General features: G+C 35.4%; 1 protein-coding gene across 1 annotated transcript in view; it reads left to right on the top strand.

Moving 5' to 3' along the window:
* The window catches only part of LOC113061323 (latent-transforming growth factor beta-binding protein 4-like), a 71,367-nt gene that overhangs the window by 28,809 nt on the left and 28,743 nt on the right, over nt 1-13,815 (top strand). The window contains exons 6-13 of the mRNA XM_026230342.1: nt 2,583-2,807; nt 5,014-5,282; nt 5,438-5,540; nt 6,943-7,011; nt 8,245-8,367; nt 10,625-10,789; nt 12,172-12,615; nt 12,692-12,799. Of these exons, the coding sequence (XP_026086127.1) occupies nt 2,583-2,807; nt 5,014-5,282; nt 5,438-5,540; nt 6,943-7,011; nt 8,245-8,367; nt 10,625-10,789; nt 12,172-12,615; nt 12,692-12,799 (1,506 nt within the window). The remainder of the gene's footprint in view (nt 1-2,582; nt 2,808-5,013; nt 5,283-5,437; nt 5,541-6,942; nt 7,012-8,244; nt 8,368-10,624; nt 10,790-12,171; nt 12,616-12,691; nt 12,800-13,815) is intronic.

Raw genomic sequence — 13,815 nt, 5'->3', positions numbered from 1 at the left:
GAATCTTATTTTCATATTTCCCCCTCGCTGAAAGTGTAGATTTGGCTTCCTGGAGCCAATATTTATCCAAACCCTCAATGGTTTCAAAACAACAGAATGTCTGTGGTCCAGAAATGAAGGTGGAAAGCTAGAAGATGACAAGGTACGGGAGATTTCAAGCTCTAGTTTTATGAAGTGTGAGGGTGTTTCCAATGGTTAGTGTTTACACAGATGAGCTGAAGAACAAGCTCTCATCCACCGCGGTTCATTCATCTCCAAACGCACAAACCTCTGCCACATCATCCCCAAACAACACCCATCCTCGCTCTACCTCTCTTACACATCCATAGAATACAGTCTAGTATGTATAAGACATAATGTGATGTTTAATAATATACAGCTCATGAGATCATATACACAATTCTCTTGCTAAAATGAGGGAAATTTTGGGTAATACTTAATTATGCATAAGATAAGATGCACTAAGATGGTCTTCACAGTCGTTTGTTAATGGTAGCTGTTGAAGGTTGTAGAGCTTAACCACTGTCGGGATGATAAAACCAGCATGAACGTCACCAAATGAATAGTTTGTTTACCCTTAAGTAGACAAATAAATGAATCTAATCTGATTCAGATGTGGAAACTAAGAAATCTTACTGAAACAAAAATTGAAATAATTTACTGGTCCACTGACAAGAAACATCCCTTAAACGACATCTCTTTCTGATGTTGCATTTGGGGAATAATTTGTGCTCCCATATCTCAGAGAGACTTTGAAAAGGATGAGAGGAATTTCTCTGGATCAGAACATCGTAGAGACAATTGGCTTATTTTCTTCTTCTCCGACTGAAAAGTAGACTTGAAATATCTGAAAACTGCCAAAACACACCATTTAGCACAGCCTAGCAATCATATTGTAAAATGAAGAAGCTACTGTATATTTCTGCATTAGAACATCATAACCCCTCTGGGACATTGCTTTGAAATGTTCCTAAAATGTTAAAATATCCAGTTCAGTGTTCTTGGTGTGAATGTAATGTTAATTAAAGGTTAGAGACATTGGTCTGAGCTCTTCTCACTGTTTAGACTGTTAAATATTAGAGGACCCTAACAACCATATAGTAAGATGAACAAGCTATATCTTGACATCTGAACAACATAGAGACATTTGAGTTGGCTCTTTTGACTTTATCACCATGTGAAAGGTCTAGCCATGCCCTAGCAACCACATAATATATCTAATTAAATGTAATTGGTTGGGTGAGCTCAGCGTCTTTAAGTCCCGAACTGAAGCTGCTCAGATTTCTCTCAGCTCTTGTCAGTGACAGCTGTGAGGAAATGGGTCAGCCAAAGATCTCAACCGTCTCCTTGCTGTTTATGTGTGTTTACTTTAAAGAACAGAAAGAACAGATGATATCATGTTTGTCATCCTCTCAGATACAGTTACTATTACAAAGTATTCAAACATTGTGTTGTTTTTCTGGCTTCATTTTTGTCAATATTTAAATAAAGGAAAAAAACAACAACAACACACTTTTACTTCCTTGATAAACATGTTTCATAATGGCATCTGGACCAGTTTTACCACAAACTCTGTGTCTAATATGTTAGACAAGATCCAGAAATATATTCTGCACTTATTTCAGGTCAAATAAATAATGTGGGATGCAAACTAAATTAACTTAAGAGCAATAATTGTACATCAGTAATAGGACACACAGTGCAATTTTTTTTTTTTTTTTTTTTGCACATTACTTCTCTTTCATCTTTCTATCTTTTTTTGTTTTGTTTTTTTACATTTATGAAAACTTTGGGATCTAATTTATTTACTATTTTATTCTATTCTATTAATACTTAATAAATGTAATATTTAATACTCTAAAACACTATTTATTGTTAAAATGTCATCAAATGTATAATAATAATCATATTCTGCAGAATAATTTGAGTAATGAAATGTATTTAAAATGTGCAATGTTTAAAAAGGTGCATCCTGCATTTTCTACCTTATTTAATTAACCCATAGTTTGAGAAAAAAAGTATGACTTATTGAAAAAAGTTTGATTAGTGAAAATAATTTTATATAACTTGTTTTACATTTTTAGCAAATTCCTAAAACCTCCCCTTTATTTAAAGGAATAAATTAAATCAATACTGCAAAACAACCATGGAGAAACCCTCCCTCTCTCTCTCTCTCTCTCTCTCTCTCTCTCTCTCTCTCGCCATCACACGTGGTGCATTTATTTTCCTTTTTTATTTTTATTTTTGACACGGGATTCGTCCAAGCTTTCCGAATGTCTTAATACAGCTTAATACAGCTTAATACAGAAGGCATGCCGAGGCCACCAACTAAATAAAAGAAGCATGACAAAAAGAGTTGCTTTTTATAGAAACTTGCCATTTTGAGAGGCACTAAACCAAGACTCATAACTGGGGTGCTAACAGCATCAATCAAAGTCAGTGATGACTGTGTTCTGTGTCTTTCATCAGAACCTTATTGAGCTGTTGTGGTTTTTAGAGCAATAGTTTCATAAGGTTGATGAGTGATGGATGAAGTCATTCCTCAGGGATCTGCTCACTTTCTCTGTTCTTTCTCTCGTCAGTTGTGTGTCCGATGTTGTGTAAGAACGGAGGAGTGTGCGTACAGAAGGATCAGTGTCTCTGCCCGCCCAACTTCACTGGGAAGTTCTGCCACATCTCCGTCTCCTCCGCTGCCTCCACCAATGACATGGAGAAACAGCCCACGAGTGCTGCTGAGTCGGCCAATCAGCCGATGACGTCTGAGTACATCCTGCCTCTGCAGACGCCTGAGCTGATCAACACCAACGGTGAGAGGACCTGTGTGTTTCAGTCAATGTTTCTCACGGTGGTTCCACTTTTTTGGTGGTCTTTACAGAAAGCACAGTTCATTTAACACACGTTGATTTTTGGAGGGGCATATTGTCACACAACGGGAACCTGATGTTCAGTCATGTCAGTTTGAGAGAAATATTTTTTTTAAATACTATTTGAATTACAATTTTTAAGTTCTACCTGAAGTCAAAAGACATGTGAAATGGTTTTGACCTTGTGAAAAAAGAAGTGTGCTTAATTGTAGTGAATGTGCACTTATAGTGTACTTCAAACCTCAAAGTATATTTTTAAAAAGCAGTACTTGCAGATAATATAATTTGAATAAAATAGAATGTCACTTAAGTGTACTTAGAGAGAGCATGTGCACTTTTATGACTGATTTTTTAACATTAAAAAGTGCACATGCACTTTGAAGTACATTTTAGATAATTGTTTTAATAATGTTTCATCTCATTTTAAAGTACACATTGTGTTGTCCTGTTAACATACATGTAAAGCGCACTTCATTATCCTTTTAACTGTAGTGTGTTATTCAATATTAGATTTTGATAAAATGGATTTAAATGTTATTTAATGGATTTAAATGTACAAAATTGTAACTTCATCATTACAAATGTGTAATTAAAAATATGTTCAAAATGTGACATACACGTACACTAGACAATAGAATACAATAAATGACACATACAAATACTCTTAAGTAATACTTAAGTAATGACTTTTGCAGCACCACAGCACTCGTATTGTGCAAGCGGTGACTTGGATTAGGGTTATGAATACTAAACACTGGTCTGTTCCACAATCTGAATCCCAAATTGAACCTGAAGTTCACGGATGTTCATCGATACAAACAAGGCCCATGTTATGCCTCTCTTTTCTGTGCCTTTATTATCACAGAGCCGTTTCCATATCGTCTTTAGACTTCAAATGATCTTTTATAAAACACAGAAGACTGGAAAGCATGGGTATTGTCTTTAGCACCTGTTTTAGAGGAGGGGTTTCTCTCGGAGGAAAATTGGTCAAGCGTTTGCCAAGTTTAATCTGTGAGAGGAAGGAGGTAATGGTGACTCACAGCTCGAACACACTACAGGAGAAAGAGTCTTCTGTTTGCACAGATCCTAACTTGGATGCTCTCTACACCTTTCCTTTTCTCTCTCTGTTATTTCTGGAGCATCAGTCTGTTCATGGAAGAAACAGTAAACAGTCTGTCCTGAGTATTTGAGTGTGATTTAGTGTCACTTCCAGAACTAGTGTTCAGAACATGACCTGTGGTGCCGGGGAGGACAGATATTGAAAAGTGAAAGTGATGTGATGTGTGGCCCCCGGAGCAGTGGATATTACTTTGTGTGTGTTAGGAATGGCTGTAAAGTCTCTTTGTGATGTTTACGATACATTTATATATATATATAAATGTAATGAATTATCTATTTATTGATTCCAATGAATCTAGTTGTGACATGTTGCTAAATTATAAAGAAACAAACAAACATCATGTATGTCGTGTATTGTGTTGTTTTTCATTCTAAAATATAAAAATACACCATAAAAATATAAATGATTACTTTTTAGAAACAAATAATGATAATAATTATCCATTTTAGTATTTATTATGTAAAAGTGCTTTCTATTACTTTTTAACATAAATTACATTCCAATTCCAATTTACTAATTAAATTATATTATTGTACTAATAACGTTTTATCAAATGTTAATATTCTTATCGTGCAGACAACAGAGTGAAAAATTAGACAAATGTGTTATTTGTGAGGAAAAATAAATATCACTTATTAACACAGCATTAATTTCTAATTAAAGTGTGAAATGTTATTTAATTGTTTGCATTTAGGATACATAAAATCTTGGTTATGAAAATTAGCTTCAGAAAGAAAAACGTGTCTGCAATTTTATTCCAAAATTTGTCTATAAGTTGTCCATGAATTGTCATTTCGCTATAAACACAATATGTCATTTAAATAATTTAACATAAAATTTAATTTGACACTGTGGAAATGACACTGTGGTGGGACTTTTAATTATTTTCAGAAAAAACAATAATGCCCAAACTAACTATGCATGTCTATGAACTGTTAGTGCATAATTTAAACTAGTGAGAGAGTTTATGTTCTAGATTCAACAGGATCAAAGACTTCCACAGTTAACCTCAGTGTGTTTCTGTGTCAGCGGCTCCCATGGTGAAGGTGCGCGTCCAGCACCCTCCAGAGGCCAGTGTGAAGATCCACCAGGTGCTGAAGGTGGGCTACGGCCCCAGCGTCCACTCCGAAACCGTGACCTGGTCCACGGGGCTCTCGGGAGCCCGTCCTCGCCAGCTGCCGGGAGAGAGAGCCGAGGCACCACCGCCGAGGGTTCAAGCCCAGACCATACGCGGGGATTCAGTCTACACCGAGACATCCGGCTTCAAATACTGCTTCAGAGAAGTGCACAACGGACAGGTTTGATTAAAGCTCTTCTGTTTGCATTCCTCATTTGACGTCACCTAGCAGTCATTGGAGTATTAGTGACAGTCTGTTTAGCACATCAGTCCATGCACAACTCAAACAGTGGTGATTAAAGTGAAGGATTGTGTGTCCTGTGCTCGGTCCCACAGTGCAGTTCTCCGTTACCTGGTCTGAGGAGTCAGGAGATGTGCTGCCGGGGAGCTGGGAAGGCCTGGGGCATCAACGAATGCACGCTTTGTCCCGCAGTCTTAGGTGAGAGTGTGTCAGTACTGTCAGACAGACCTGGAAGTTCACCACCTAGAAATCATCTGAGCCATTACAGCGGCACAGTTTGTACTTAAGAGCACAAAGAGGCAACAACACACTGGTTTGTTCCTTCTTGACTCACTGGTATCAGTTCAGCTGGCTGCTCTTGTAAAACAGAAAAAACAGCAGTCGCTGCATGACTTCAGGAGATAAATATAGCTTTGCCAGATCTTTGGCAGACGGCTCTATCTTATTATCGCATCAGTCAAGGTGTCGCCATCAGCCGTCTGGCTAAACATTACAGCGTATTTACATTCCTCATCCACGTGATCAATACTGCAACCTTTGCTTTCACGACTTTAATAGAAACTGCCTTCAGCACCACTGTCATTTATTAAATATAGTGACATAGTATGAGATATTAATACAGATAAAAACATGTGGTTGGGGTAAGTTGTCACAATGGGAGCCTATGAGGATGAATAACCAAAATGTAACATATACATCCATATTATTATGAAAAACATAACCATTACTAAAGCTGTACTGACATATTTTTAATAATAATAATCATCATTAATTGTTATAAAATAATGTTATTGATATTATTAAACAATAATAATAATCATTATTATTATTATTGTTTTGTAAAATTACACCAACTTGCCCTGATAAAAATAGGACATCCTTCCCAGACCTGACATATTTTTCTATTAACCATTACTTAATTAAATAAACAAAATAAATATGATGATTTTGTTATTTTATAAAATAATAAAAAATTAAAATAAAAGCAATAATCATATTTAAGATACTTTTGGAGAGAAAACGGGCATTTTTTTAATATGTCTATATGTTTTATTGATTTATATTTATTCGTTTTAGTTGATTTAGTTCTGGTTATTTTAATACTTAAAGTTAAAAGAGACACTTCCATGACTGTTTCTTAACACATTTAAACGGTCTTTTAAAAAGTGCATTTTGTAAAAATGTCAAATTATTATTTTTTATTTTTTTGCTTTAAAGCAGATTTTAAATCATTATTTTAATAATCTCTTTTTCTTGTTGTTGTTCACGGTGGTTACCTTACAGATAATCAAATCATTCTAAATCTAACGGTGGACCACAAAGTGATGTACATGAAGTTATATCTATCTGTAATAAGCCACATATTCTCACATAGGAACAACGCCAGATTGTGACATATTGAAATAGTGTTCCAGGATGTTTTTGTCTTATTGTATTTGTTTCAGCCTCCAGTCTGGCTGATGAATCACTTGTTAATTGTTTGCATGTTTTTCCTCTGTCTCCGTATGATTTTCCTTTTGCACGCATTATTAAACTAGCTGCAGGTTTACGGATGTGTTCGTACGTCCTACTAGAGATCAGTGTGCTCATATCTCAACAGGAAACACTGTGAATGGACAGGGAAGCTGCCCGAAAGGCTTCGAGAGGGTCAGTGGGACGCAGTGTGTGGGTAAGAGTCCTCGCCCCGTCCTCCTGTGATAGATCGATCCCAGCGTTCACAATGATCTCTCGCCGGCCAAAACACATTTCAGGAACATGCAAACAAACACTTCATTCTTCCTTCCTTCATCCAGGGCTCAGCCAATTAAAAACCATTGTATTGCAGTAATAAGGTATCCTTACTTAAGTTTGTATTTTTTCATCGTAAACGTGCATGTTGATCACATTTTCTTGCTCATCATTGTACTATAAAAACATCCTGCAACTTTCAGGAAAATATATTTTAAGGAAACTAAGATGCACTTTTACATGTCAGCACTCTCTCGATACGTGTCCTCCTGTTTGTTTGGACGTTTGGTGCTTCTATACTCAAAATACATCTCATTTATCCCTGCATCAACCAGAATCTGATCAAATGAGAGCAGCTGGTTAACAAGGACTGACAGACAAACCCCTGTGATAGAGAAGTGCACTACATTTATAGAGACCACTTATTACAGAAAGAATATACTTTAATATAATTTACTTGTGCACAATTAATGTAATGTTAATGTAAAACTAATACTTTTTGGACTCTGTGATATTTACAATGAAATGAAGATGCATAGTAGTTTAGATTTATATTAAAAGCTATTAACTGACCCACTAGAGACTTAACAATACATCTTACAAGTTTAGTTCATAAATACTTCTATTGTCTTTGACATATAAGTAAACTTACTGCTGAATCTACTGGCAAGCATTTATGATAAACTAAAATATACTTTAATGTAATGTCTATTGAAACTTGCATGCCATGTATGTACATATATTTCTATTTACACATTTGCAGGTTAGTGCATTTGAATATATATATATATATTTACATGTAACATCAAATAACAAACTACAACTAAAATATTAATAAAGTACTTTACCTGTGCGTATATGTTAGTCAACACATCAAAATTTGTTTATTTCTTTAAAGCAAAACAAAAGATTATCAAAACAATTAAAAATGTACTATGTAAATGTAATTATTACAGTTATTACAAATGATTACAATGTGCACTTTTTACAGTCTTGAGAGTGTCTAGCCACTAAAGTGGCCTCTCATTTAATTTAATTAATATTATTTTTTCAGCAAATACAACTTTTTTAAAAAACTACTTTTAAGTACACTGCAAGCACACTTCTTTATCACAAGGGTTTTCACACACCAGCACGTCAGGTTATGACAGTCATGTTTCCTCCTCTGGTGTAGATATTAACGAGTGTTTGCAACCGGGTTTCTGTGAAAACGGGAACTGTGTTAACACCCGAGGGAGCTACAGTTGTGTCTGCAAAGAGGGCTACTTACTGGACGCCTCTCATGGGATCTGCATCTGTAAGTACGGAGCTGTCGGACACCGCAGCTTCACCTGAGAGGAGAGCAACACAGCTACAGCCTTCAGTCACACACAGACTTAAAGAAACAGCATTCCCAAAAAGGGAAATTTGCTGAAAATGTTCTCAGGCCGTTCAAGATGTAGATGAGTTTGATTCTTCATACAGATGTGGAGGAATGATTTATTTGCTCTACAATGGATGCTCTGCAGTGAATGGGTGCCGTCAAAATAAAAACAACTAATAAAAACATCAAAGCAATCCACAGCAGTCCATCAGTTAACATCTGGAGAAGGTACGAGCTGCATGTTTGTAAGAAACAAATCCATCATTAAGATGTTTTTAACTTTAAAATGCATGTCCATAATTCAGAAAAATGCCTCCTCCATTGAAAAATTGTTCTGGTATTAATCAGGAGAGAAATCTGCACAGATCAAGCACTGTTTACAAGCCAAAAATCCCATATGTGGGGGGATTCTTGTGTGAGAGACAACAGGAGATGGACTTTTTAACTGGAGGAAATGTTATTATGGATTATGGACTCGTATGGAAGCAATAGTTTGGAGTTAAAAGAGTCTTAATGCTGGATTTGATTAATCTTTTGTCTTCTCCAGATGTTAACTGATGAACTGCAGTGCTGTGGATTATTGTGATGTTTTTATCAGCTGTTTGGACTCTCATTCTGACGGCACCCATTCACTGCACAGCATCTATTGGAGAGCAAGTGATAAAGTACCTCGGATACTTTCAGATCCACACTATAAAGTGAACACAGATGAGTGAAGGTTTTGGCTGTGCGGCGCTGTGCTGTCTATTCCAGCAGGCATTACTTGGCTCTGCTTGAGAGATGCCCGTTGGGCGGCGCTATACTTTGCCCTTTGACCTGCATATGCATCCTTACATCGAGGCCTATCCTGACTGACCTAACCTTACTTTCTGGTGTTTGCCTCTTTCTGCCTGAGTTTTTGCATCTGGGGAATTCTGTGACACTATTTTAATCAGATTTTCTTCTTGTCTGAATCTCGTCAAGCCTTCATGTGACACTGAGCATGTTCATGTGTGTCAGTCAGGTAAGTGTACGTACGTCTGCTGTGTCTGCTCCTGTATATGTGTGATTATGTGCATATTCCTGCAGTAATTTGAGCTGATCTGATTTACAGTGGCTCTATGGCTGATTATTGTATGCCTGGTTCTACTTGAAACTTTGTTTGTGCTGCTAAACCAATCAAAGCATGAAAAGTGTAATGATGAATGTCAATGTGTTATGAGTAGCAGACATATTTGTTACTTTAGGGTTGTTGTTTTTTTAAGCTAGATTTCCACAAGAAACACCCATAACTTCAAGGAAAAGTTCACAAAAAAATGATTTGCTCACATCGTTCCAATGACTTTCTTCTGAGGAACACAAAAGGAGATGATCTGCAGAATGTCCAAGCTGCTCTTTTACACACAATAAAAACAGACAGTGATTCACACTGCCAAACTCCAAAAATGACAGAAGAAAAAAACCATCATTAAAAGTTGTGCACTATATTTTCAGCCATAATAACTAATAATATAATACAATAACTGTATTGCATGTACACTTGTATTGTACTTCAAATCTTAAAAGTATATTAAAAACTGTATTTGCAGAAAATATACATTTAATAATGAAAAATAGCCATTTAAGTACACTTAAAAAAATATATGCTTTTATGACTTTAAGCACACTTTTAAAAAGTGTAAAATATCTAATTAAAGTTGTACTGTGAAGTACATTATACATCTTTTTTTCTCTTTTAAATGGGTCATACACTTGAAAAAAATGTAATTTCTTAATTTTAAAAATAAAAAACAATATTTTAAAATAATATATCTTAAAAATTTATATTTTAAATATCATTGTCACTTAAAACGTATTGTACATAGCACGCAATTAAGTGTCTGTAAACATAAGATTAAGTTTACACTTCGGTTTATTCTTTTAAAGCATTATTTCTGTCATAATTTATCTTAAATTAAAATGTACTTCTTTTCGTAAGGCTATGTCTTCAGATTTGAGAATTAGAGTATGATTCATACATCTATTATTAAATTTTTTGAGTGAACTATCCCTTTTAAATGTTTATACTATAAGGAGTAGTATAAAATGCTTTTATGTTAAAAAATTAATACATTTTTATTTGCATGCATGATCTTTTGCATGTTGAGATTCACTTCCCAACCTGTAATAATCAACTATGTTATGTTATTCTGTATTGTTTCCCCCCTCATAGCGCAGAAGGTGATTTCGGAGGAGAAGGACCAGTGTTTCCGTATTCTGAACCAGGGCTCCTGTTCTCTGCCCATCCTGAAGAACATCACCAAACAGATCTGCTGCTGCAGTCGAGTGGGCAAAGCCTGGGGCAAGAAGTGTGAGTTATGCCCGTACTTCGGCTCAGGTAAGAGACCTTTCAGACATTCAAAGAATACTCTTTTCCTTTCAAACAACTGCACTGGAATGAACATCTTCAATGCAGAAGTTTTGACAAGGAGAAGTAAGAAGTCTGGAGGACCGCACTGAGAACTTTACAGTGTTGGTACAGAATATTGAAAAAACATGATTTGGTTTTTACACAAAGAGTCCAAATGTTCCTCAGATGTTCTGTCCCAGCCATACCACCAAAACTATTTATCTGAAAATGTCTCGAGGAATATCAGAGCAGTTAGAATTTACTGTGTCATTTTTCTTTTTTTAAATATCACATGTTGAGGTTCTAGCATTGTCCAGATGACCCTCGATGTTCCTGGCTTGATTTAAAAAAAGTGACTTTTACGGTTCAAGGTTAGGGATAGAAATACAGGAAACAGAGTACAGGTTAAACAATAATAAGCAAAGTGTGTGTGTTGCAATTGATGATGAGTCTTGGCAAAGGATTATGGGAAATGGAGTCCAGGGTGAAGTGGCAAGAGTCTTGAATGGAGTGCCCTCTAATGAAGCTCACGGGCACCACAGCTAGAGATCGTGACGCTGGTTTTAGCTGGTTTTTAGCTGTTTTTTTTACTGAATTAACTAGTTTTAGCTGGATTAGTAAAGAAACATGCTAACAATATGCTAGTAACTTGCTAATCAGGCTAGAAACATGCTAAAAGTGGTTTTAGCCACTGTCATGCTGGTCTTAGCTGGTTTATAGCTGTTTTTTTTTTTTACTGAATCAACTGGTTTTAGCATAGAAACATGCTAACAAAATGCTAGTGAAAGTGACGTGACATACAGCCAAGTATGGTGACTCATCATCATTAAGTCAAATTGTATTGTCTTCAAGTCTAAAAACCTTTAAACTTAAAGCTTTTTAAAACTTTCTGGTTGGGCTTTTTCAAATCAACTTAATGTTTGTCGTCGCAAACTTTTTTTTTTACTGTTGTATTAAATGTGCATTTGTAGTGTAATGCAAATCTTAAAATTATTATTTAATTATTATTATTATTATTATTTTTTTAAAGAGAGACACTGTCATGACTGTTTCTTAACATACTTAAGTAAACTTTGAAAAAGTACACTTTGTATTAACTTTTTACTCTAAAGTACACTTTATATTGTTATTTTTCATCTTTGGAAATGTTTAATTTAACTTTGATGTATTGACTAACATATTAAACAAATGTGAAGTACATAGAATTTGCTTTGTAGTTTTTCTGTCTTCGTTTAAAAAACAACTCAAAAGTTGAGTTTGTTCCGTTGTACCGGTTGAATTGAAAGTTTCTGACTTGATTAAGAAACAAAATATGTGACTCCATTGGACTTTTTACAGGTTTTAAGCCTAACCTAACTTTATATCCACAGCTGCCTTCAAAGAGAGCTGTCCTGCTGGACCGGGTTACCATTATTCCGCTTCGGCTGTCAAGTTTAACCAGAGGCTAGCCGAGATGCTTGACACTGGCGGGCCGCCCCTGGTCTCTGAAAATGGCCACACATCCACCAAGGACATAGCATCCCAACCCGAAAGCTCCAGGACTCGCTCTGTAATCTCACAGTCAACCCGAAGCCAACAAGTGCCATATTCGCCGACCAACACGCAGACCATCCGAGTCCAGCAGAGTCCTACAAGACCACAGCAAGCTGACACGGGCTCACAGACCGGTTCGGTAATCATTATAACTCAACCAAAACCAAACCTGTCAACAAGTGGTGGCTTTCAAACCACAAATGCCAGACCTCAGCAGCCTGTCAACATCCATCCTGGAAACACAGCCACTGCAACCAGGCAGCCGGCCAGAGTGAACACACGTGAGTCACCGAAATTCTTATTAACAGATTTATAAAAACCCACAGATGTTTTTGATCAAGTCTCAATTGTTTACAGCTGTTGTACGGACACAAACCAGCCGGCCCTGGGTTAACAGACAGCCGGTGTCACCAGTCAGACCTCCTCCTGTACCGGCTACAACCCGACCACTTCCAACTAGACAAGGTAAGCCACCAGAGGGACCAGTGAGAATTAAGAACACTTAAGTAATAAAATAATATACTTAAGTGTGAACCGAATGTAATTCTTTATATGCTTTTCAATGCATGTTACTTAAAGTACAATTTAAAAAAAAAGTATATGTAAATCTATATATGTAATTTCATAATTACTTTTATTGTTTTTTAAAATATATAGTTAAAGTTACTGCTGAATGTATTGACACACAATCTAAAATATACTTTAATGTCCTTTCTATTGAAACCTTTATGGCATGTACTTAAAAATATTTGTAATTCCACACATGTAGTAATAAAGTTGCAATTTAGTACATTTAAAATATGTTAACTTTAAATGTAATATGAAATAACACTATACGTGCATTATAATTAAGTACTCAAATGTGCTTTAGTTTGTTCATCAAAAAAAGAGTGTTTTCTTTAGGATGACAAATGATTATTAAAAATATAATGATTTAAAATGTATTTTAAATTAACACTGTTAACTTGATATCATTACAAAAAGTGTACTTAAGTGTGTTAATAAAAATTTATGAAAGTTGACAACGTATTTTAATGTAATTTCTATGGAGACATGTATGTATTTGTAATTGCACCTTTGTAATGATGTTGTAATTTAGAAAATTAATATAAATATAATATAAATATTAGCTTTTAATGTGATATCAGATAACACACTAAATTTAAAATGATAATCAAGTACTTTACATGTGCTTTGACATGTTAGTCAACACATCAAAATAAAATCAGATTGTTAAAAGGATTTCTGAAGGATTGTGTGACTGGAGTAATGGTGCAAAAAAATCAGTTTGAAATTCAGCTTTTATTGTTATTAATAAATGGTTTAACTGCACTCGCAAGTGGATATTAAATTATGTTGTGGGTTAATTAAATATATTGTAAATAAACTACAAACATAAAATGATATACATAAATTTTGTCCTCACATTCTTTCTTGTAACTCCTCCCTCTCAGTGACACACAGCTGACTGAACGGCTCAT

This window comes from Carassius auratus, chromosome 43 (assembly GCF_003368295.1).
Source record: "Carassius auratus strain Wakin chromosome 43, ASM336829v1, whole genome shotgun sequence".
Taxonomy (NCBI): Eukaryota; Metazoa; Chordata; class Actinopteri; order Cypriniformes; family Cyprinidae; genus Carassius; species Carassius auratus.
The sequence above is the reverse complement of the archived record's forward strand: the minus strand, read 5'-3'. Positions and strand labels throughout refer to the sequence as shown.